At 39.5% G+C, this 25903-nt stretch overlaps 1 protein-coding gene and 1 long non-coding RNA gene across 16 annotated transcripts in view; one reads left to right on the forward strand and one right to left on the reverse strand.

Annotated features, from left to right (window-relative positions):
• Window positions 1-21131, forward strand: part of LOC108542638 (uncharacterized) — a 34380-nt gene extending 13249 nt beyond the window's left edge. For all 3 annotated transcript variants that reach the window (XR_001889320.1, XR_001889321.1, XR_001889322.1), the window contains one exon: window positions 18613-21131. This is a non-coding gene — a long non-coding RNA (uncharacterized LOC108542638). The remainder of the gene's footprint in view (window positions 1-18612) is intronic.
• The window catches only part of PRUNE2 (prune homolog 2 with BCH domain), a 301804-nt gene that overhangs the window by 10547 nt on the left and 265354 nt on the right, over window positions 1-25903 (reverse strand). For 3 of the 13 annotated variants that reach the window (XM_017892706.1, XM_017892707.1, XM_017892700.1), the window contains 8 exons: window positions 21174-21347; window positions 18416-18424; window positions 14591-14693; window positions 13809-13940; window positions 12915-13001; window positions 7342-7440; window positions 3163-3198; window positions 2591-2629 (listed from right to left, as the gene is read on the reverse strand). In XM_017892706.1, coding sequence (XP_017748195.1) covers window positions 2591-2629; window positions 3163-3198; window positions 7342-7440; window positions 12915-13001; window positions 13809-13940; window positions 14591-14693; window positions 18416-18424; window positions 21174-21347 — 679 coding nt within the window. The remainder of the gene's footprint in view (window positions 1-2590; window positions 2630-3162; window positions 3199-7341; window positions 7441-12914; window positions 13002-13808; window positions 13941-14590; window positions 14694-18415; window positions 18425-21173; window positions 21348-25903) is intronic. The other 10 variants (XM_017892710.1, XM_017892704.1, XM_017892701.1 and 7 more) reach the window with 9 other exon arrangements.

Genomic DNA, 25903 nt, shown 5'->3' on the forward strand with positions numbered 1-25903 from the left:
GCCCAGGCTGGTCTCTAACTCCTGGCCTCAAGCAATCCTCCCCTCTCAGCCTCCCAAAGTCCTGGGGTTACAGGGACGAGCAACCTCACCTGTAAGGCTGTAAAGCTGGCCAGAAGTGCAGCTTTTTAGGCTCCACTCTAGAGCTGGTGAATCAGAAACTTTGGGGGTGAGACACGGGATTTTCTGTTTTACCATGTGCTCCAGGTCATTGTAATGCACAATAAAGTTTGAGAACCCACTGCTCAAGAGCAATGAACTGACTCTTATGCAAATTCATTAATTTATGCAGCATAAATTTACTGAGCATCTACTATGTACTAGGCATGAGCATAGTGCTTCCTTTAGGAGGGAGATCAAAATGTCTCAGGACCATCTGAGCTATTTAAACACGTCGGGAGCGGGTTGGTAGGGGTAAGGAAGAGAACAAAATAGTGGATGTGAGAGAAAAAAGAGAAAGCTACAAAACTATCCAAAAACAATAATCATTTGACTGTGGCAGCTAAGCAGAAATAGTATAAATATAGAGGGGAAAAAAATCTATTAAAAGAAGCAAGATTTCATGGTAATAAACATGACAATATGACTTTATGATAGGTTTGTCTGAAAAATTATTGATGGTCTCTCCCCCTATCTTTTGTCTTGAAAATAGCACTTTAATTTCATAAATATGTTATCCTGAAAAAATAAATCTGAAAGAAAAACTCACAGAGAGTTCTCACTCTAGGAAATCTCATGACACAAAGCAGTTTGAGTGCAGATAAATGCTAAAGGAATGTTATACCAACACTCAGTTCCTTGATTACTAATATTTTCCTTACTTAACAACTTCTTACTTGTAACAGTTGGGATCAAGACTAAGAAGTTTTTTTTAGAATAAAAAAATTACACAGTTTTGAGTTTCTTTAGTCTAACTGGGTGTCAGTTATCTTGAAAGAAAATGAGAAGATCTGAATATTATAAGAGTAAACTCCACTAATGCTAAACTTTCTAAAGCAAAAACCTATCCTTTAATTTTTTAACACAAAAGATTGGCACACTACAAGCAAATAATTGTATAGGTTACTTACAATAAAAATGTACCACAGGAGAAAAATGTCTAAATTGATTGTTTTAATGAGGAATTGGCATTTACAACTATGAAGAAAATGTCTATTAGTTAGATATTATTTATTCAGAATTTATAGCTGTTGGGACATTGTCCAGGCCTTCTGCTTTTGCAATGTCTATTAAAATGGGAGCTGGTTATAAAAATGAACAGTGTAAGCAACATTTAAAATGGGGAAGAAAATGTGCTTAATAAAGCAGACTTTTCAAATAGTATTTGGTTATATCTAACATGTATTATCAGAAAATGTCTTTGTAACTTGGAAACGAGAAAAGAGAATAAAATAATGGCATCTCTTTTGTTTTTTTTTTTGACGATGGAGTCCTCCCACTCCTGTCCCCAGGCTGGAGTGCAGTGGCATGATCTCGGTTCATCTGCAACCTCTCCACCTCCTGGATTCAAGCGGATTCTCCTGCCTCAGCACCTTCCCTGAGTAGCTTGGACGACGATGCCCACCACCCATGTATCACGCTAATTTTTTGCATTTTTTAGTAGAGACACTGGGTTTCACTGTGGTTGGCCAGGACTGGTCTCGATCTCCCTTACCTCGTGATCCGCCCATCTCGGGCCTCCCAAAGTGCTGGGATTACAGGGGGCGGGCTGACTTTCTATTGGTTGGGCTATTTTACAACTCAATAGGGGCAGAGGTTAACTTGTAGTTTTTGACCAGCAGAGATGCAAATAATTTCTGTCCAATATTGAGGAAAAGATAACCTCAATATTACAGTTTATTGCCCTGTTGTTTATTAACCAGTTTTGTATCTAACCCAACAATCTTATCCAAATACTCTTCTGTAAATTATCTATAGATATCTAGCTGCTCAAATGTTCTTTGAACTGGCTTTAACACCTTAGTAGTTCCTGCATTAAATAATCAGTTGAATAAAATCATTGGCATGTGTTCATTTTATATTTGCATGAGAGTTATAATTTTGCCTTTTTGAGAATCATACTTTGACAATAGTGGGCAATGACTTTTGTTTTTCTATTCATCAAAATAGCTCAGAGGTTGTTAGTTAAGCAATATTTCCAAAGTCATTAAGTAAGGTGTTGTTGTTTTAACTCATAGAAGGCCATGAAATTGATTCTGCAAAAATCTTCCACATTTCGATGTGCTATTATTCCTCCCCATTGGTATGAATTAGTGAGGTTCTGTTGCCTGAAAACCTAATGATCATCTCGATGTCACACTATACGTCGCAGTCACTGTGATGTGGTCTTTTGTTGTGGTGCCTAGAATTACGTGTACATCAAAAAACAACAACTATAGTGACAAATGCATTCCTCAATATAACCAAGATCATGGGGAAAAATAGACTGTAGTAAGAATAATAGAGATTACATCTATCATCGGAGAAAGAGAATTTCTAAAGTGCATTATTATCAGGAAGCAGGAATAAAACACCAGGCATGCAGATTTTCCCAATTCAGTTCTGAAATGCAAGCCAACATCATGCCAGCCACTAAATGAAAACTGAGTCTTACTTAGCTGCTTCTGAAGCTTCCCTCAGTTCTTCGTCCAGTCTGCAGGAGCAAAAATTATTGGTGTGGAAAAGAAACAAAAAAGAAGCAAGCAGAGCATGAGACAGTCACTCAGCAAAGCAGAGCCAAACAAAAGTGGTGCATATGTGCTTTTCAAAACCGTCTTCTGGAGTCCTGAGACGTACTCCTTCCATTAAATATACTGTCATTTCCTCCCATTCAGTGTTTATGTACATTTACTTTGCAAATTCCTTCATAAACAGTAGGTATAAGTTGCAAAGGGATCAGAAACATGCTGGCTGAATAAAGCTGAAAACATCCACGTCAGTCTGGTGGGTACAGTTCAAATTAGCTTGCAGCCTGGGCCAAGTCAGGGATGTATCTGGTTTAGTAGGTTTCAGTTGCAAATCAGGTTGACCTCAACAGCTTTACACACAGGACAAAGACTGGAAATGGCATACAAAAGACTGATACAGTGACCTCTCGCTCTGGTAGCTTGTTGAGGTCACCCACAAGTAAGACACTGGTGTACACACACAGGATCCAGCGTGAATAGGAGATCAGGAGATTTTTACCTCACACTTCTCTTATAAGATCTCTCTTCATCGTACCTTACGAAAATAAAAACGAGTGCCATAAGGAAAATGAGCAAACAGATGGAAAAAACGACAAGTAAATGATCTAAACGACTGTCAAATCATGAGAGAAAACGCCTATCCAGATACAGTCATGCACTATGTAACGTCATTTGGGTCAGCGATGGACCACATATATGGTAGTGGTTCCATAAATTAGAATACCATAATTTGACAGTATCTTATCTGTGTTTAGATACACGAATACTTACCACTGTGTTACAGCTGCCTGCAGTATTCAGTACAGTAACACGCTGTACAGGTGTGGAGCCTAGGAGCAACAGGTTATAGCAGATAGCCTAGGTGGTGTAGGGGGCTCTGCCATCTAGGTTTGTATAAGTTCACTCTATGATATCTGCACAATGATGAAAGCATCTAAAGACGCACATCTCAGAACATGTCTCTGTCATTAGGTGATGTCTGATGGTAATAATAAAATTGGCATTTGGGAGACGTCTTATTTTCATTAGATAACAATCAATGTTTATAATTTGTAAATATATGCAGTCGATCCTCATTATTTGCAGATTCTATATTTGTAAATTTGCCTATTCACTAACATGTATTTATAACCACAAAATCAGAACAAGGTACTTTTTGGGTCACTTGTGGACATGTGCACAGAGTGGTGAAAAGTTTGAGTTGCCCAATGTTCATGTTGCCACCTGGCAATGTGTGAGCCTCTGTCTTCTTGTTTCATACTGTAAACAACTGTCCTTTTCACAACCTATTTAGTGCTTTTCTTTTTCTCATTTTTGTATTTTTCCTTGGTGATTTTGCTGCTCAAATTGGCTTCCAAGCATAGTGCTGAAATACTGTCTAGTATTCCCAAGTGCAGGAAGGCTGTGATGTGCCTTATGAAGAAAATGTGTGTTAGATAAGCTTTGTTTATGCACAAGTTACAATACTGTTGGCCATGAGTTCAATAAATCAACAATGTATACTAAGTAAGGTTCATTTAAACAGAAACACACATAAAACAAGGTTATATATCGATTGATTGATTGACTGATTGATTGATGAAAACATGGTGACCAGAGGCTTGCAGGAACCAAACACCCTGTATTTTCCCTTGGAACACTATTTCAGTATTCCCTAATTAAGTGTTTGCAGTGACTTTACAGAACATAACTGCCACAAATAATGAGAATCAACTGTGACCAATGATTATAAATTTGGTTCTAGGTTGAGCAAGTTTTTCTTTCATTTAAGCCCTTTGATGACAGGCTCCATCTCAGCTGAGGACTGGTCTTGGGAGTGGCTGAGATTAGATCCTTTGAATGTTATTCAGTGATAAAAAGGAGCCATGGCTTGTATCCATTTGAAATTTGCATAACATGAAATTGGGGCGATGAAGGTCAGTAACAGAAATGGCAGAAAGGACATCCCAAGGAGATAATTACAGAAAACAGAACACACGGACATGTGGGCAGCACGTGAATGGTGGTAAATTTCTTCCTCCAGAAAAAAATTTTTCCAAATAGAATCCTTCCTGAAGTAACTTCTCCCAAATGGAGCCCTTGAAAACTGATGTGTGCAGATGAATAAAAAATGTCCCGGCTATACTTAACTTCTCACTTGAACTTTGCCATATGATAGACAGTCTCTAAAAGCAACATGCGTAACAATAAATAAGATTCTGGATTGCAAACTCTGTGCTGGGAGGCTTTGAAATTGCTTTGTGTACCATTTGCATTCAACCCTCAGGACCATTCCAGGAAGTGCAACTTACTTCCTTACTTTACAGATGCCGAAGCTGAGACTCAGAATATTTTAATTAATTAATCATTTTAATAGATGACTTGAAGTCTCAGAGACATTGAGAGGTTGGAGGGAAGGTTCAAATCTAAGTCTCTAAAGCCCATTCACTTTTCTTTCTATTGCCTCTGCCACACCATGGAAGTGTTACTGTGTTTACTTGGAAAGTGGTCAATGCTCAATTCCACTAGAAGGGAGAATGTCCTTGTCATCTTATCGAATGTGAGTACTCCCATACTACTTCTTCCTTTTTTTTTTTTTTTTGAGACAGGGTCTCACTCTGTCACCCAGGCTTGAGGGCAGTGGTGCGGTCTCAGCTCACTGCAATTTCCGCCTCCCAGGCTCAAGCAATCCTTCCACTTTAATCTCCTGAGTAGCTAGGACTACAGGTGCATGCTACCATACCCGGCTAATTTCTGTGTTTTTTTTCATAGAGAGGGTCTCACCATGTTGCCCAGGCTGGTCTTGAACTCTTGAACTCAAGCTATCCACCCTCCTCAGACTCCCAAAGTACTAAGATTACAGGTGTGAGGCATCCCTCCCTGCCTCCATCCTTTTTAAATTTAGAGAGTAGAAGTGGGTTTTAAAGATGGAGTACACCTTTTTGAGGCAGCAGCCCAGAGCTATGAGGTGTGCTGGTTGTGGAAACGCTATGAAGCTAATGAGGGTTGAAGCCATCATTAGGATCTTATGAACACTCTGTCTGATTCAGTGAGCCAATTGACCAATGGAAGCCCAGTCAGTATCCTGTGTTCATGCCCGATATTGCTTATGTAGGAAAACCAAATGCATCTACTTCTGAGCTTTGAATTTTGAAGGATACTCTAAGGGAGGTAAAGGAATCTCCTAGAAAAGAACATGCGAATTTTGGTGCCAGGCTGACTTGAATTTGAATTCCAGTTCCATCTCTTCCTGGTTCCTACTTACACTGTGCCTAAGTAACTTCTTACTAAGTTATCTCCCCTGCATCTGTAAAACAGAGGTTTACTATGGGAGTCAAATAAATGATATAAATAGAGCACTGCTATGCTTGGCATATCATAGACACACATTACATGAGAATTCTTTCCTTCCAATTTCTAGGCTGGGCCTTTTTAATTAATTAACTTAATTTTTACAGTGAGAGGACTCTTTTTTGGAATCCCAAATGAGAGGTACATTTTGCTATCCGTTTTATGGAGGAAGATGAATGACACTTGTCTGTTTTCTTTGAGCTAATGGTTAAATCCCTCTCCACTCAAATGAAATGAAAAAAGCTAACGATTCAGATACAGTGGCCAAAAAAAAAAAAAAAAAAAAAAAAAAAAAAACCATGACACACAGAAAACAACCGTTCTTTGCAACAATGTACCAGATACAAGTGTTTATTCTCCCATATCCCTGTTTTACAATCCCAGCTCCAAGTATTTATTTTGTTAAATTTTATCCTAATTTTTGTAGCATCATCCTGAGACCTTCAGTACCCATGCAGGATGCTGACGCTGTTACTGCGTTACCCTCTATTGAGCAAGAAAACCATTCCTCACCGCCTCACCCACCACTGGGCAAATGCCCTCTACTTAATCATGATAAACAGAAAAGGTTTAGAAGAAACAGAGAGTTATTCCTTTCTGTTTTCCTAGGGTTATGCAGATAAATTACTTTGTATAAGACAATAAAGAAATGCAAGCTATACTAAGACCATCTTGTGTCTGTGCAGAGTGGGAGACATAAGAAACTGATCTACTGTTAACCAGTAGAGACAGTATACCAGTTAACCAGTGTAACTGTTACTTTTTCCAAAGTGGTAGTAAAGTTCAAGGTAAAAATGAACAATAATCAAATAACCCCAGGAAAATATTATGTGAAAGAGGATCTGAAAGAACACAACGATTATCTATAGATTATAGGAAAAAATTATATTTATTGGAGGATATTTAATATTGTTTTCAAAATAAGATAATGCCATTTCCCCTCTGTTCCAGAACTGACCTATTTATCAACGCACTTCTCCAAACATACACTTTTTTTTTTTTTTTTTTTTTTTTTTTTGATACAGGGTCTCACTCCCATTGCCCAGGCTGGAGTACAGTGGCACCATCACGGCTCACTGCAGCCTTCACTTCCCAGGCTCAGGTGATCATCCTATCTCAGCCTCCTGAATAGTTGGACTACAGGCAAATGCCACCATGCCTGGCTAATTTTTGTATTTTTAGTAGGAACGGGGTTTTGCTATGTTGTCCAGGCTGATGGCAAACTCCTGGGCTCAACTGATTCTTCCACTTGGCTTCCCAGAGTGCTAGGATTACAGGTATGAGCCATCACACCCAGCCTCAAACTAGTACTATTTCTTAAGAAATCTCTGAAACCATCAGGACTTACTTGATGATGCTCTCTGGAATGTGGATGCAATCCATTGGGATCAGCCCACTGAGTTCTGATAAGCTATTGACATATTTAATTTTACTGCTGAATTTTGAACTAAAAAAAAGAAAAAAATGTGTATCATTAGTCACTACCTTATCCATCCCAACACTACTGCCTTTTCTTGAAAATCCTGATACACTTCTTGCCCCAGCACTCTTACTAAGAAAAGAGGCTAACATTATTTCATGAGTTACAATGTGCCAGACACTGTTTTGTTGTTGTTGTTGGTGGTGTTTTGTTCTGTTTTTTAAATTTATTTTTTAAATTGCCATGTAAAAATGTTTAACACGATGTTTTGAAATATGTATACATTGTGGAATGGCTAAACTGAGCTAACTGACATATGTATTACTTCACATGCTTTTTTTGATACTGAAAATCTACTCACTTAGTAATTTTCTAGGATGCAACACATTGTTATTAGCTATGGTCACCATATTGTTCAATAGGGCTCTGGAACGTATGCCTCCTAACCAAAATTTTGTGGTCTTTGACCAACATCTCCTCACTCCCAACCCCCAGCTTCTGGTAACCACCATTCCACTCTCTATTTCTGTAAGCTCAACTTTTTTAGATGCTACATATAAATGAGATCGTGCAGTATTTGGCCAAATGCTGTTTTAAGTGGGTTACACATACAAATGCATGCATTTCTTATTACAGCCTAGTGAGGTAGACACTATTATTATCCACTTTTCAAAGATAAGGAAACAGACACAGAGCAGGTAAGTGTTTGCCCAAGGTCTCACCCTTAGTAAATGGCAGAGCCTGTACTAATCTGGGCAGTCTGACTTTGGCATTCACACTCTTGGCCATACATTGTGCGGCCTCCCAGTATTTCCTGTGACTCTGAATAATCACTGCTTTATGCCTCGTTTGTCTCTGTTTGTTTGTTTGTAACAAACAAAAATCTTATCATTAGTTCTTTCAGAATCTACCAAGTTTGATGATACTAAAAAAAATATGTAAACTCATTTTTTAAAATTTGTTTTATTTTAAAATGTTGTGGTTTTAAAGTTTTAGGTTGAACATTTATTCTAGATGAACCAACATTCAAATATATGTTCCAATAATTGGATTTAAAATACTAACAGCTTTCATCTAAATGTGTTCGTTTTAGATATGTGTAAACGCACAGAGAACAACTTGGAAGGATACCAATGAAATTGATAAAGGAGTTTGCCTCTGGGGAAGGGGATTAGGAAGAGGAATTGGTAATTGTTAAAGGAAGAACTTGGTCAAATGGTAGTTCTGTTTTAAGTTCTTTGAGAAATCTCCAAACTTCCAATAACTCATTGTTTAAAATGAACTTGCCATATACCTCTATCATAGAGGCTACCCTTTAGTAGAGAAAAGACCTGTCATACATCTTAGTGGTCTCTTTTTTCAGATCTACAAGTTGCTAACACTGAAGTAAATTGATTCAAAGGAGGATCTGTAGAGGGGCTCCTACATGATGAAACTGTAGAATACAATTATTCAGTACTTGATGTAGGTTTTCTTTAGAATTGGGCAGACAATTGGTTTCAAAGACTGAGCCTATCATTCATAGGCTGTGCCACCCTAGACCTGAGGTTGGTAAATGATAGCTCGTGGCTGAAGTCAGCTTGCTGTCAGTTTTTTATTTTTATTTTTAGAGGCTAGGACTCACTCTGTCACCCAGGCTGGAGTGCAGTGGCATGATCATAGCTCACTATAGCCTTGAACTCCTGGGCTCAGGTGATCCTCCTGTCTCCGCCCCTGGAGTAGCTAGGACTATAGGCACATGATACAGTGCCTAGCTAAATTAAAAAAAAAAAAAAGTTTCCAGAGACAGGGTCTCCTTAGGTTGCCCAGGCTGATCTTGAACTCCTTGCCTCAAGCAATCCTCTTGCTTCAGCTTCCTGAGTAGCTGGAATTACAGGCATAAGCCTATCTGTTTTTTTATAGCCCCGAGTGAAGAATGATTTCTGTTTTTTTAAGTAGTTAAAAAAATGTAAAAATAAAAATATTTTATGATGTTGGCCGGGCGCAGTGGCTCATACCTGTAATCCCAGCACTTTGGGATGCCGAGGCAGGCAGATCACTTGAGGTCAGGAGTTCAAGACCAGCCTGGCCAACATGGCGAAACCCCGTCTCTACTAAAAATACAAAAATGAGCCAGGTGTGGTGGTGCATGCCTGTATTCCCAGCTACTTGGAAGGCGGAGGCAGGAAAATTGCTTGAACCCAGGAGGCGGAGGCTGCAGTGAGCCAAGATCATGCTACTGTACTCCAGCCTGGGCAACAGAGTGAGACTCCCTCTCAACAAAAAGAGAATATTTTACGATGTAAAAATCATAGGAAATTCAATTTCGGTTTTCATAAATGAAGTTTCATCAGAGGCCAGGCATGGTGGCTCATGCCTGTAACCCCAGCACTTTGGGAGGCCAAGGTGGGAAGATCACCTGATCTCAGGAGTTCAAGACCAGCCTGGGAAACACGGCAAACCCTGTCTCTGCCAAAAACACAAAAACTTAGCCAAGTGTGGTGGTACATATCTGTGGTCCCAGCTACTTGGGAGGCTTAGGTGGGAGAATCGCTTGAGCACGGGGAGGCAGAGGTTGCAGTGAGCCAAGATCGCACCACAGCACCCCAGCCTGGGCAACAGAGTGAGACTGTCTCAAAAAAAAAGTTTCATCAGAACACAGCCACTTACTCATTTGCATGTTTCCTACAGCTGCTTTTACTCTATAATGGCAGAGTTGAGTAGTTGTGACTGAAACCATAGGGCCAGTGAAGCCTAAACTATTTACTAGTTGAATCTTTATAAACAATGTTTGCTGGTTCCTGCTTTAGACAATTTATGTGACCTCCCTGAACCTCAGCAGTTTTTCCTATACAATGGAAATAGTAAGCAGAATCTGCTTCAGGCTGGGCGTGGTGGCTCATGCCTGTAATCTCAGCACTTTGGGCAAAGGCAGGCATATTGCTTGAGCCTAGGAGTTTGAGATCAGCTTGGACAACACAATGAGATCCCGTCTCTACAAAAAAATAAAAAAATTTAGCTGAGTGTGGTGGCATACACCTATAGTCCCAGCTACTCAGGAGGCTGAGGTGGGAGGATTGCTTAATCCCAGGAGTCTGAGGCTGCAGTGAGCCATGATCATGCCACTGTACTCCAGCCTGGGTGACTGAAGGAGACGGTGTCTCAAAACAAAAAACAAACAAAAAAGTATCTACTTCGGAGGACTGTCATTAGGTTAAATGAGGTAATGCAAATAAGCACTCAACAAATTAAGCCATTATTAGTCATAATTTACCACAACACTATTGCTATAATTTCATTATTACTGTTGTTATTATCTTGAAACTCCTTTCCATAAATAGTGTTGAATTATAATAATTTTTAATATCCTTAGAGTAACAAATGTTTTCTTATTGTTAAACCACATTTGGCTTAAGGCTTTCTCTGTAGTTTGAGTTCCTAGGTAGCTAACTGCAACCTAACATGGTATGTAAATAAAATTCCAACCTAACTTATGAGTATATTTTTGCAAAGACTAGCTGAGTCTCAGCCAATCAAAGCAGCTGAGCTTCAGCAATCACAGGTTGCCAAATGATCAGACCATGACCATATAAGGCAAATGCCTCATCACACTGTACCCAAATAAGATAACTGCTGAGCTGTACCCAATCAAGCTATTTCTATACATCACCTTGCTTTTCTCTGGATAAATACTGTCTGCCCACTTTGCTGGGTGGAGCTCTCTGAACCTCTCCTGGTTCTAAGTGATGCTGGGTTCATAAATCATTTTTTGCTCTAATAAAGTGATTGATTTGTCTAAAGTTTATCTTTTAACATTACTTAATCAAGAAAAAACATTTGTTTTATAAGTGCTGAATTATTAAGCAAACTTTGATGAATCAGTAATTATGCTAATGTTTACCTTTCTACCCATTAAACTTTTTGAAAGCTTCCCAGCATACACTGATTCCTACTCCCTAGTTAAAGCATTTCCTGAAATTAATTAAAATAAGTGGCTCTTTGTATACCTTAAATAGGTCTAAATTTGTTTGTTTGTTTTTTGGAGGCACAGTCTCACTCTGCTGTCCACGCTGGAGTGCAGTGGTGTGATCTTGCCTCACTGCAACCTCCACCTCCCAGATTCAAGTGATTCTCCTGCCTCAGCCTTCCTAATAGCTGGCACTACAGGCACGCCACCACCATGCCTGGCTAATTTTTTGTGTTTTTAGTAGAGATGGGGTTTCACATATTGGCCAGGCTGGTCTCAAACTCCTGACCTCAAGTGATCTGCCCACCTAGGCCTCCCAAAGTGCTGGGATTACAGGTGTGGGCTGCCCTGCTTGCTGGTCATAATATTTTTAAAAGCAATTTAACACAGTATGGTAAACAGCTAACCTTTGCCAGAGGGAAACTAGGATGAATCCTGCTACTCAGTTGAAGATTAATTGAAATTTTCCCATCTTAAAGTTATTAATGAATTTCTTCTAAAAATTCTGATAACTCTGTGTCTTCAGTGGTTTCTTCTTGTGTATAATGAAGATAGTAACAGTATATCATGTGATTGTTTAGATTCAGTTTACCATTTTAACAATTCTTGATTTTCAGGTACCTTTTTCAGCATTAGCAATTGGAAGTGGGGAATAAGAATAATAAATAAATATAAGTAAATACTGAACAAGAAAGGTTGAATCTGGAAGCTAAAGTAAAACCTATACACACACAAAAAAGATTTTAAAGTTTATTTTTTTCCCCAGAAGTAAAGTTATCAGAAGTTTTAAAAGAAATTCATTAATAACTTTAAGATGGGAAAATTTCAATTAATCTAATCTGTACCCTGATGGTGGGCAAGATTTTATTCTGTTTTTAAAGCTGTCTAGAAAATAAATATTATTCCTTTCATTTAACTATTTGAAGTCTTACTATATTAACAACCATATCTTACTTTATTTTGCATCACCAAGATGTAAGGTTATACAGAACCTAACATAAAATAAGTAACAAATAAATATTCACTGAATTGAAACCAAGACTCCTCACGGGTGATAAAAACACAGCTCTCAAAATGGCTGCCCAGACTCTATATAACTTTGGTAGTTATACAAACATTGCGTAGGTCTGTTCAGAAGAAATGGCACAATTGAGACATGATATGGCTTTTGTTTCTGCCTTGATTCATCTTTATTTTCCACCGTCATATTACTCTACCTTTCTATTCTCTACATAATAACATATCACTTTAAATGTATTATCTATTCCCCTTTCTAATGTGGTATGAAAATCCCACCACTTCATCTTCCATGTTTATAGCAAGCAATTTAGAGGTCATGTTTTATAATGATCTGGGGGAAATATTCATAATGAAAGCATTTTCTCTCTTAATTAGGGACGCTTGATGAATAGTCCAAAGCACCTTTCTAGGAAAGGCAGAGACAAATATATTTCCCTGGGTACTCTTAGTTTATGAATTCTTGTTTTAGGACAATAAGCACATATTTTTTAAAACTACTAGTAGTACTTTTATTTTATGACAATATTAACTATACCTTATAAAAGGTCGTGTCACAGCAAGGATTGTTCTGATGAACCAAGATGGATGAACGATGATGAATGATTTCAAATTCTTCCTCAACCTATTTTGAAAAAAGAAAAAATACATTACTCTTAACCCATTTTCAGTGGGAATTAAAGCATAAAACATATTCCTAAATAAGAATATATATAATTTAAGTCTGGCGTGGTGGCTCATGCCTGTAATTCCAGCACTTTGGGAGGCCGAGGCAGGCGTATCACCTGAGGTCAGCAGTTCGAGATCAGCCTGGCCAACATGTTGAAACCCCGTCTCTACTAAAATAAAATAAAAGTTAGCTGGGCGTGATGGTGCCCGCCTGTAAGTTCTTGCTACTCAGCGGGCTTAGACAGGAGAATCGCTTGAACCCAGAAGTCGGAGGTTGCCATGATCCAAGATCATGCCACTGCACTCCAGCCTAGGTGACACTAGTGAGACTCCAACAACAACAACAAAAATGTATATATATAATATATATAATTTTAGGGAGTTCCATGCAAGTTACTATTGCCTGGTAGGAAGATATAGAATGGCCATGATTAATGACGAGAATGCTTTTTGAGACGTAATTTGAAACTTGTATGATTCAAACCTCATTTTCTCATAGAAATAAATGTAAAATAGAATGGTTATGTTCTTAGAGTGCATGAATCTATAACCAACATGGTGTATTTTTGTTTATTCTCGCCAGCATTACCTTTACTATTTCGGAAGGAAAACATGCTTAATAGCAACTTAGACAATTTATTTGATCTTATTGAGACTTGGTTTCTTCTTGTGTATAATGAAGATAATAACAGTATACCATGTGGTTGTTTAGCCTTCAGTTTACCAAAATCAAAATAGTGATTAAATAACAGAGTGCACATACCGTCTGTCAATCATCTGGTAGCATTTCTTCATCCAGCCTAGCCCTGGCATCTTCCGTCTTGGTGTTGCACCATTCAAGTACACAATCATATAGTCTTCAGCTACCATCAACTCTAAAGTACTTATTACATATCTGATCACAGGAAGGAAAAGAAATGTTTTCAGTTCCCACATAAACTATTTCATCCTATTGACACCATAATTACATAACATTAATTATGTAAGTACAGGGTGTATGAAATTTAAGAATGGTTGTGCATATTACCTCTTTACCTTGGGAAGAATACAGCTACCTAAGAGTATCCCTCTGAGAGTATTACTCATTTATCGGTATGACTATCTTTTAAATGTATGTACACTAGAAAAATGTACGGGTTAGAAAGAATCCTGACTTTCAAAACTGTCAACAATGTTATCAAATACTAAGGGTAACTCAGGTTAAATAAGGGCAGATATTAATGAAGTCAGGTTATAGTCAGTCTTAGCAGACTAAGAACATGTTATGAAGGAACAAAAATCATACTTTGCCCAAAGGAAATATTACAGAATTTTAAAATGCAAGCAAAATTCTGTTCATTTTGTTTTCAGTCTAGTCTACCCACAAAAGAACTCCTTTAAAGGTTTTAGCCCCTTGAGCAACATTCCTTGACAGAAACCTTACTGATGTTTCATTGAAGGCTTAGAATATTCTACATCATCTATTTTCTTTAATTAAAGATGATCTATCTGCCATTACATGCCACAGACATTAACTCAAAGCACTTTGTCACAAGTATCACTCACAGGAAAAGATTTTCCATGACATAGTGGTAATCCGCCCGACTGCTGTCTGGCAGAAAACAGGCGGCAAACACAATGATGGCATTTAGACCGTCCCCATAGTATCCTGGGGGACAAACAAAAAGACATTTGTAACCAATTGAAAGCTCTTAACAAGGTAATATCTGACCTAATGGATAAATCTGAAGCCTTGGCAAGTGTGTCTTTGTGGGTATATTAGCAGCATGAAATGGGGCTTATGTTGACTGTAGGTCTGTAGGTATATACACATACAGTTATCTTTCAGTGGTTAACATCTATGTTTTATAGAGTTAAATATATAGCGCAATTAGATTTGCATATGTAGGCTACTCATATATTATGGATGATTATATGTGTTGTACATAGTTGTGAAGAGGGTGTGTAAATATTCAACGTAACAAAAAATGAGCGGGGGCAAGACTGACATGAATGTCTGATTTATATAATACTAATATGTAAGTACTTATACAGTACTTCTTTCTTCTGATGGCTAAGAAAGAGATTCTGTTTGATCCTCTTTAGTTCTTTTTAGTTTTAGACACTGCTTAATTTAAAGGGAGAATTTAGCCACTAAAGTGCAATATAATCTCTCATTCACACACTCCAGTGACCAAATACTAGCGAGTAGACAAGTAAAACACCTTTATTTTGATTTCAAGACCTGCAGTGCCCCTGGGATCAACAGCCAGTGCAAGAACCCACGAGAAGTTCTAGCCAGGCCTTATTCTGTGCAATATTTTACTGCCGTGTAATCACCAGTGGGTATATAGAGTTCTGAAAAAACTGACACATTGGGCTCTGGGAGGACTAGACCAGGCTTAAGGGTATGTCCTGTCCTCCTACTCAAAGCTTGGAGGAAATCTCTGTTTAATGATTCTATAGTCCAGAGCTATATGACACAACAAACCCATAATTGGGTATATTTTTGGGTATATCTTCCCCCATCTTTTTTTGCACTAGAGTCACACTCTCTTTGTAGAGAACATCTTACTAAACTGCTTTTCGAGAGTTAACTAACTATATCCAGATCTATATACAGCCAGGTTGGGTACTGTGGCTCACACCTGTAATCCCAGCATTTTGGGAGGCTGAGGTAGGCAGATCACTTGAGGCCAGAAGTTCGAGACCAGCCTGGACAGCATGGTGAAACCTCGTCCCCACTAAAAATACAAAAATTAGCCAGGCATGGTGGCGCTGTAATCCTAGCTATTTGGGAGGCTGAGGCAGGAGAATTGCTTAAGCCCAGCAGGTGGAGGTTGCAGTGAGCCAAGACTGCGCCACTGCCTTCCAGCCTGGGTGACAGAGTGAGATTCTGTCTCAAAAAAACAAACAACAAAAAAATCTATATACAGCCAATATTTTACTGCCACATAATCACTCAGTGAGTATTTAGAGTTCTGAGAAACTTACACGTTGAGTTCTGTTAAGGGGCTAGGTTCTGAATTCTACGAAGAGGAAGAAAACTTCCTGTCATAAGAGGAGGAAAACTACAGATGGGTCTGGCTAAATTATAGTTGAGTCGTACAAAATTCTGTACTTTTGGGAAATCTTGAGAACTGCTTCCTGGTAACATGGGACTGAGGAGTGTAAGTGCTACTTGCAGGAGGTGCTGAGAAAACAGCAGGTGGGAAATGTGGAACGTGTGGCCACTGAAACTCCAGGGGTCAAGGAACATGTAGATACATCTCAGGACACCATTCCCCATCTTTTGAAAGCTCTAGCATCATTTTGGAATTGCCCTGTCTTTTAAGCAAGCTTTACATTCCCACGGTTTCTTTGAAACTCACAGCAGGTGTCAGTCAGAACCCCACAGGTAACTATACGGAATGTCATGCGTCTTTCACACTTAAAAAGGGAAGCAATGTGTGAATTTTTATTTTTTAGTATCCCTGTCTAAACTATTGCAATTGATGTCATAGAGTTCTGGACTATAGAATCATTAAAGGGATTTTCTTCAAGCTTTGAGTAGGAGGACAGGACATACGCTTAAGCCTGGTCCAGTCCTCCCAGAACCCAACGTGTTAGTGTTTTTAGAACTCTGAATACTCGTTGGTGATTACATGGCAGTAAAGTAATGGCTGTATATAGATTTGGATGGAGTTAATTAACTCTTGAAAAAGCAGTTTAATAAGATGTTTTCTACAAAGGGAGTGTGACTCTACTGCAAAAAAAGATGGGGGAAGAGACCAATACTAACTAAAAATATATCCAATTATGGGTTTGTGTGTATTACTAATTTGAGGTAGTTGTATGCAGTATTTATACTACAAATGATGATACGGTATTGTTGAACACAGTATTTATACTACAGATCTTAGAAGATGCTGCCTATGTAAGTATTTAACTGATGCAACACACGTTTGTGAGAGAGTAATGTAGTAGTTTCTCTCTGGATTTTTTTTGCTTTAGTTCCATCTTTTCCAATATGCAGGTATTTATCAACTACTTTTTAGAATGCAATATGAAGGAAAATGGCAGGAGGAGACATATCTTAATACAAAAATTGCTTGTTACCACACTTTCATTTCTGAAGACGCATAACTAAATGGAAATCCACAAAGGATATGGTGGCTTAGCTATACTAATCCTCACACTGCACAGATAAGCAATTCATCCTCAGCATGATGAAAAGACAGAAGTTCATTAAAAGAGACAAGAGACAAAATGAATCCAACTTAAAAGCAAGTAAGAAAGCATCCTTTCAAAAGCATCTTTCTAAATGTAGCAGTCTGGCTCCAGAGTGTTACAGTAATTTCAAGATCGTGACTGCTCAGTTACTTTGATTTCTTTCTTTATTTCCATGAACTTCTAAGAATTTTTTTTTTTTTGAAAGGGAAAGACTGAGGTTTATAAACAGTACTTCAGACGTCATTTTAAATGGCAGTTCAGCTCACTGTGTAAATGCTATCTGCCCTTGGAATGCAACAGCATCATGTTCATCCAAGTTTATTTAACTAAAGGAATACTATGGGATCAACTTACTACTTCATGACTGCTGTCTAAGTAAGAAATGTCTCAATATAAAAAGTACAGAAATTTATAAAGGAAAATGAAAATTTATGAATGAAAATTTGTTCTTTTGGGTAGAGGATCTTTAAGAAGGGAAGAAGAGGCAAAAAGAGAAGGAAGAAAGTAGAAGGAGAGGGGATAACTGAAGGAAGGAAATAAAAGAAAAAGATTTCCACATGAAAGTTTTCCTCCAAAATCAAGAGCCAGTGCCATTGGCAGGCTTGGGAGATATTTCAGATAATACCGTAATTTTTCTATAGCTGCTTCCTGCTAAAAAAATTTAAATTTAAATTTAAAAAATCAGATAATACTATAATTGCAGGCAAAGTGCAATAACTAGAATGCATAGGATCATTCACTTTTTGCCCCTCCCAGATACCTTGAAGGGGTCAGCTAACCCCTCAATTTCTATTCTCAGATATGCAACTTACTCAAGTAAAGTTTCCTGGCAACAGCATAATTCATTTGAAGTCTGTTTTTAAAAACATTTCTTTCATTAGACTCTCTTCTCAAGAAAGGTGAGGTGAATTCAGGGTGTATGTGCTGGGTGGGGTACATGAGCAACCCCCTAGGAATCTCCTGAGACCCTCTGAAGCAAGGGCGCAAACCTTACCTGAGTGACACAGACAGGCATGAAAGGGATGTAACACAAGTTTGCTGGCCAGCAAATGGAATGGAGACAGAAGGAAAGATGTCACAGTCGCAACCAAAACATACACACACACACACACCAGCCAGCAACTCTTCTCCTCATTCTTTTCAGGGTCATTTGTCCAGCAAGACTGCCGAGAAGGTTACCTGAATCTCCTATAATGAAATAAGAGAAGTAAAAAAAAAAGAATCCTTGTTAAAATTACTTGGTGTTATTGTTCTCCATTATTTAAACGGGTTTCTCTGCTCCAAGTTCAAAAAAAAGCCAGTTCTAGCCTCAGAGGGACCCCATACTATTGGCTGAGCAAAACTATCCAAACACCTCTTTGCTTTGATTTATGCAGATGGCAAGGATATTGCTATTGGCGCATAGGATGTGAACAGTGGTGTTGAGATCACCCTCATTTGACTGATGATGCCATTGAGACCCAGAGATGGTAAGTAATATACCAAGGTTACAGACTAGCAAGTGGCAGAGATGGGTACTGAGCCTCATTCTTCTACATTGTGTGCAGGGCCTCTGGCAATAGCTCATACCAAGGTCACCAAAGCTGAAGACTGAATTAGTTATTCAAATACTGCCATCATGCACCAGTATTTTCAACAGGTGGGACACGTGGCAGGGCCTGGCTTTGAGCCTAACTTCTGCAGCTCTTTTGATCGCCCCCACCTTACAGTTTATAGCACAGAGCACTGTGCAGCTGGCACTTCTCTATTGGCCCAAATGACAAAACTTCCTCACAGCAAAATACCAAGCACCAAATAAGATTCATGTTTACTGGGAAGTGATTGCTGCTTTTTAAACGCTCATCAGAAGCCAGAAGGACAAACTCAGTAGGTTGGTAAGTAAGGAGCTTTCTCATCATTATGGTCTAAGAGAATGGTGTAAACTCCTAATGTGGAAGACAAAGCTTTGACAAATTCAGAAGTAACATCTGGAGCATCTTTACCTACAGAGCACAAAAGCTGTTCAGGGTGCAGGAAAAGGTGGCATCTCTCTCTAAAGTTCCGGATGGGTGCAGCCAGAGGCACACTTCATGCAGGCCAGTGCCTGGAGAGGGCTGAGGCAGGGCTGGGGAGAGGGGAGGTGGCCTTCTCTTCAGAACAAACAGGACAGTCACACAGACAAACACTGAGCTTGCAACACAGAATGGAGAAGAGCAAATGGCAAAGGGAGGAGGTGGCAGGGATGGAGAGCACAGCAAATCAGGTTAGCCCTGAGGGCTCCGGTGAATTGTTACAAGACTGTGGCAGGCAGAAGCAGTGGCTTTTTCCAACCATCAGTGCACTGATGATAACCATTCTCTCCTGATTCAGACAACAGGCTGATGGGCTTGACCACGCCACCCAGCCCACCTAAAGAACAAGCAGGCGAGTCTACTGGAGTATTAGCAGATAACTAGCCCTAGAAGAGCAGCAGGACCACGAGCTGCCTTTCAACACAGGGACTCTGCATTTAGGAGCTGATGTTTATAGGGGCTTATCACTGGGTGGCTTTGATTTGACAGACATTTTATTTTTTAAAAGTATTAAAAAATGCAGGCTTTGTTTTGTTTTATTTTCAAAAGAAAACAAACCAAAAATATCTGATGGGTGGTGCAAAGGAGATGTGACCTGGGAAGATGGGGAAGACTGAGTGTTCCTCCTATGGTTTTCACATAAAACCAAAAGGGTTGACTCTACAGCCAGCTGTGTGTCACTTTCAGCAAGACTGGGCCACCTCTCATTCTGAAGGGCTACGGGCATGATTTCCCTTAGAGGAAACTGCTCCTGACCCCACAGCAGCTCTCATGAGGGGGGTCATATTTCCATTTCAGGTCAAACAGTAAGGCAAGAAAAAGAAAGGCCAGGACCAGGGGCAGGAACTGGCATTCACCTTTGCTACAGTGGTCAGGTTCCCTGGGTGGTCCTGATACTTATGTGGGGGTAGCAATGTATGGGATGGAAGGTGAAAAATCTGCTGGCAGAGAAAGATTTGATTGAAATAACAAATCAGGCTTCTGCTTATTATAATAGAAAACAAAAGCAGTGTTTTGAGGCAGTGCCAAGACTCTTATTTCCCTGCCCTCATTAAGGAAGAGAGAACTGAGAGAGCAACAACTGCCTCGTCAGCTCACACTCTTTCTGGAACAGCTGGGTGGTTACAGTGGCGCCTCAGGACTTGGGAAAGGAAGGCATGCAGCAGAAGAATCAAAATGCTGTCGATGTTTTCTGAAGTTGACAATGTTAAATGTGTTGCTTCCGCTCATCTGACATTTTGTGAATCCCAAATTAATCAAGGCCACATATGCTCCAGGAGCCCTCAAGAAAGTGCTGGAAATACAAACATACTTTTCTCTCTCCCTTGTCTCTCACCAAACAGGTGGAGGCTTTGACTGGGCTTGGCTGTTGTCAGGCCTAGATTTAATGTAGTGTCTAGAAAGGCAAACTTCAGTTAGGGGAAACAATTACCAGGCTAAGTCTAAAAAAAATCCCCAAAGCTTCTGAAGAGGATTCAAAAGACCATCTTGTAATGAGAAGCACCTCAGGGGTAGTTTAGGACACAGGCCATGGTGTCACATCTTCTGTTCAGTTCAACCGTACAATGGACTGATAAGAATGACAAACAGACATTTAACTTAGACCACTATGGCTTTCAATACATTGGCACAGAACATGATCGCTATCAGATATGTAGCATGAAAAGCCCGTTTTATATGGGAAAGTTATCTTTGCCTAGTAGGATTTTAAATATTTTTTGAATTTAATATGAGGAAATATACTTAGCTCTATAGTTCCCTGAATATGGGCTCTAGAATAGGGTCTTTGAGATGTCATGTTCCAGAGAACTCTAGACTCACTTTCTGATTTTAAATAAAATGGCTGCCCCTTCCCCATTTCCCAGATTCATGCAGAGCTCGACTACCTCCATGAGAAATGACTCTCCTGTAGGGCTCGATGACTTTCATGTCAATGCGCTGCTCTTGTTCTCCAATCACCACTGTCCTCCACAGCCGGTTGTCCTCCCGTTCCTCTTCGGCCGTATATTCTGGAATAGACTCTGACTCTTGGCCAGAATCTTTGTTGGCTGTGGGATCTTCTGGAAACAAAGCATAGAGCAGGGCTGAAGGATCAAGACCTCCATAGTGCAGGCAGCTAAACAGCCAGATGGTAAGCTTTAAAATACTTTTTTAAATGAACACAGAGTACTTCTACGGAATCAACCTGCAGAATCAACCTGATCAAAGTCCTTGTTTTGTACAGCCTTTACAGAGCTTAGCAATATCCTGACCATATAAAGTACACTCAATAAAGTCTTTTTTCATTAACTGAACAACCACCTCCATTGCTAAGGTCATGCTGAGGGTGAGACTAGGTGCAAAGCTTGAGCTGTCTTGCATGGGTAGTGGTCCAAGGTGTGCACAAGCCAGGACCAACTCATCCTTGATCAGGGTAAAGATTGCAGGTCTTTCTAATGGGGTGAAAGGCTTTGTTACTAGACTCAGAAAATTTTGCGGTTTTGGGGTCACATCTCTTCAGTGCTTAAGAGTCTTTTGGGGTCCTCAACTTGGAATCGTGATGATATTACAAGCCAAGACTCCTACTCTAAGACTCTCACAACTGGGCTGAGCCCCCTATTGGGAGCACATCTGGACGTAAATTTGATATTACTTTCTATGTACTATTTCAAAATACGCCACACAAAGACTTTATAGTAAGCGAGAAACAACTGTGTAGACCAGAAATGCTCAAAGACCCCAACTGCACAAGACTCCCAAATTGATGGGTGCATAAGACAATAAAAAAGCCTACTGAGCATTCTCTGGGAAGAAATTTACTCTTGTGCATCAAAAAAAAAAAAAAAAAAAAGTACCTTTTAAAAAAAAGACTAAGCAGCAATTGTTTCCATTTTTACTAGAAGTATTAGTAGAGCTTAATGATGGTTATTCTTTGTATGTTTAAGTAATCTGAAAGAAAAGATTATTTATAACCTTCACAATAATTTCAAGACATTATTATTGTTATTTTTCCATTCCTGGAAAAGCACCGTTGAATTTACACTGCATTTCACTTCTTTCTATGGCACTTTGATGACAACAACAGCACTATTGTATTAAGTATTGACCTTGTACCAGGTACTAGTTGATACTAAAATGGTCATTATACCAATGCAAAAACTGACTTTGAAGTGGTTTGCCTCAGATCACGGTTACTAAACAAATATAGTCAAAACCTTTCCCTTTTTCAGCCCTTCTAATCTATCGTATTGTACCCTGAATGTGTGACTCTCCTTATTTATTTTACAAAGAGACTGTGAGTCCCTTGGGCAAAGAAACTGTGCCTTGAATCACCTTTAATATTCACTTCCACCAACCCGCTCCCTACTTAGCTTACAAACTTACTCAGAACACTCAAAAAAAATCGGGAAGGTGAGTGAGTAAATGAAGAAAAACTTGGATAATTTCCTGGAAATGGAGGTAATCTGTAAGGGAGCCACCACACCACCATTATGTTCTGGAAGAATTTGCAATTATACCTTCAAAATTGTCTAATTACCAATGACTTAAGATAGCAAAATGAAGTTTGGTTGGGAAGCAATCCTAGCCTTTTTTGCCAACACCAACAGCTACCACCACCTACAGAGCCTTGGGTCACTCTGGCTTCCACTGTGTTCCCACCAGCATGCGGCAGTTTATCAAGGACAGAGATGATAAACCACTGGCTTCAGGCCAAGTGTGTCCCTTGTGCAAATCCACTAATCTCTTTGGAATCCCTTCCTGCTTCTTCCTTCCTACATGGGGTAGATCCCTGGAATGCTAATCTTAGCTCCCTTCGTGGAACTCAATTTCCCGTCTGGTCTCTACTCCCTCAGAACTCTGGATTCTGAAGCAGGTTTGTATTCTGATGCTCTTGTACACATCCCCCTTCCCTCCAGTGAACTTTCCATCCACCAGATACTCGTCATCCTGTTTGGTACCCTCTGACCTGCTCTAGCTTTACCCTGGTCATCTCTGTGGGGTTAAGATAGGGTTGTTTTATTTTCCACAAATTTTATTAAAATCCCCTTATGTAAAACATTTTTGATTGGGTGTGGTGGCTTAAGCCTGAAATCCCAGCACTCTGAAGGCCAAGGCTGCTGGATCACTTGAGCTCAGGGGTTCGAGACCAGTCCTGGGCAACATGGAGAAACCCAGTCTCTACAAAAAATACAAAAATTAGCTGGATATGTTGGCATGTGCCTGTAGTCCCAGCTACTTGGGAGGTTGAGGTGGGAAGATCATGTGAGTCCAGGAGGTCAAGGCTGCAGTGAGCTATGATGGCACCAGTGCACTCCAGTCTGGGTGACAGAGTGAGACCTTGTCTCAAAAATAAATAAATAAAAATAAATGTAGGCCAGGCACCATGGCTCACGCCTGTAATCCCAGCACTTTGGGAGGCCGGGGCGGGCAGATCATGAGGTCAGGAGATCGAGACCATCCTGGCTAACATGGTGAAACCCCGTCTCTACTGAAAATACAAAAAAAGTAGCCAGGCGTGGTGGGCGCCTGTAGTCCCAGCTACTCGGGAGGCTGAGGCAGGAGAATGGCGTGAACTTGGGAGGCGGATCTTGCAGTGAGCCGAGCGCCACTGCACTCCAGCCTGGGAGACAGAGTAAGACTCCGTCTCAAAAAAAAAAAAAAAAATTGTATACTACATTCTTTATTACGGTTTTAGTAAAACACATACCACATAAATATAGTCAACTAATCTTTGACAAGGAGCAAAGGCAATACAGCAAAGCAAAGATACTCTTTTCAATAAATAGTGCTAGAATAACTGGGCATTCACCTGTAAAATAATGAATCTGGACCCAGGCCTTTGATCCTTCACAAAAGTTAATTCAAAATGGATCAAAGACCTAAATGTAAAATTCAAAACTATAAAACTTTTAGAAGAGAAAATGTAATTGGCCTTGGGTGCAAAGATGACTTTTTAGATACAACACCAAAGGCATGATCCATGAAAGAAATAATTGATAAGGTGGACTTCATTAAAATTAAAACTTCTATATAAAAGAAAAATCAAGAGAATGAGAATAAGAAGATAAGCTGCAGACTGGGAGAAAATATTTGCAAAACACATATCTGATGAGGACTGTTATCCAAAATATACAAAGAATGCTTAATACTCAACAATAAGGCCGGGCGGGCACGGTGGCTCACGCCTGTAATCCCAGCACTTTGGGAGGCTGAGATGGGTGGATCACGAGGTCAGGAGATCAAGACCATCCCGGCCAACATGGTGAAACCCCATTTCTACTAAAATACAAAACATTAGCTGGGCATGGTGGCGCACATCTGTAATCCCAGCTACTTGGGAGGCTGAGGCAGGGAAATCACTTGAACCCAGGAGGCAGAGGTTGCAGTGAGCCAAGATTACGTCACTGCACTCCAGCCTGGCAACAGCACGAGACTCTGTCTCAAAACAAAAACAAAAAACAAACACACACACACACACACACACAAAACAAAAAAACTCAACGGTTAGAAAATAGGCAAAAGACGTAGGCAGGTAGCTCACAAAGAAGATATACAGGTGACAGGTAAGCATGTGAAAAGATGTTCAATATCATGTATCATTACAGAATTTCAAATTAAAACAATAGCAAGATACCACTACATAGCTATTAGAATGACCCAAATCCAAAACCCTGACACCAAATGCTGATGAGAATGCAAAGCGACAGGAACTCGCATTCATTGCTGGTGGGAATGCAAAATGGTCCAGCCACTTTGAAACAGTTTGGCAGTTTCTTATACAATTAAGCATACTCTTACCTTAAAATCTAGCAATCATACTCCTTGGTAATTACCCAAATGCACTGAAAATGTATGCCCACACAAAAGGCTTCATATGTATGTTTTAGCAGCTTTATTCATAATTGGCAAAACTTGGAAGCAACCAAGATGTCCTTCAGTAGGTGAATGGAAAATAACCTGTGATTTGTCCAGACAATGGAATATTATTCAGCATTAAAAAAAAAAATGGTCTGTCAAACCATGAAAGGATATGGAGGAACCTTAATTGCATAAGCGAAGGAAGCCAGTCAGAAAAAGCTACATATTGTATGAGGCCAACTACATGGATTCTGGAAGAGGCAAAACTATGGAGGCAGTAAAAGCATCAGTGATTGCTAGGGCTTGGGGGAAAGGGAGGATTAGGCAGAGCACAGAGAATTAAGGCAGAAAAACGATTCTGTATGATACTACAATGGTGGATGCATGCTGCCACTATACATTTGCTCAAACCCATAGAATGCAGAACACAAACTGAACCCCTCATGTAAACTATGGACCTTGGGTGAAAATGATGTGTCAATGCAGGTTCATCAACTGTAACAAATGAACCACTTGGAAAGGGATGTAGATAGTGAAGGAGGGTGAATGTGTGTAGAGAAACAGGGTACAGGAAAACTCTGTACTTTCCACTCCAATTTGCTGTGAACCTAAAGTTGCTCTAAAGAATAAAGTTCATTAAATTTTAAAAAGTAAAACACTATAATAAAGTACCAGAAATACATAAATGCTTCATGAAAACAATGAAAATCGCCAATGCCACTCATCTATTACTGTGCGATGTGTATTATTCTTCCTCTGCACATACACTGACACGTTT

This window comes from Rhinopithecus bieti, unplaced genomic scaffold, assembly GCF_001698545.2.
Source record: "Rhinopithecus bieti isolate Rb0 unplaced genomic scaffold, ASM169854v2 scaffold_19708, whole genome shotgun sequence".
NCBI classification, from domain to species: domain Eukaryota; kingdom Metazoa; phylum Chordata; class Mammalia; order Primates; family Cercopithecidae; genus Rhinopithecus; species Rhinopithecus bieti.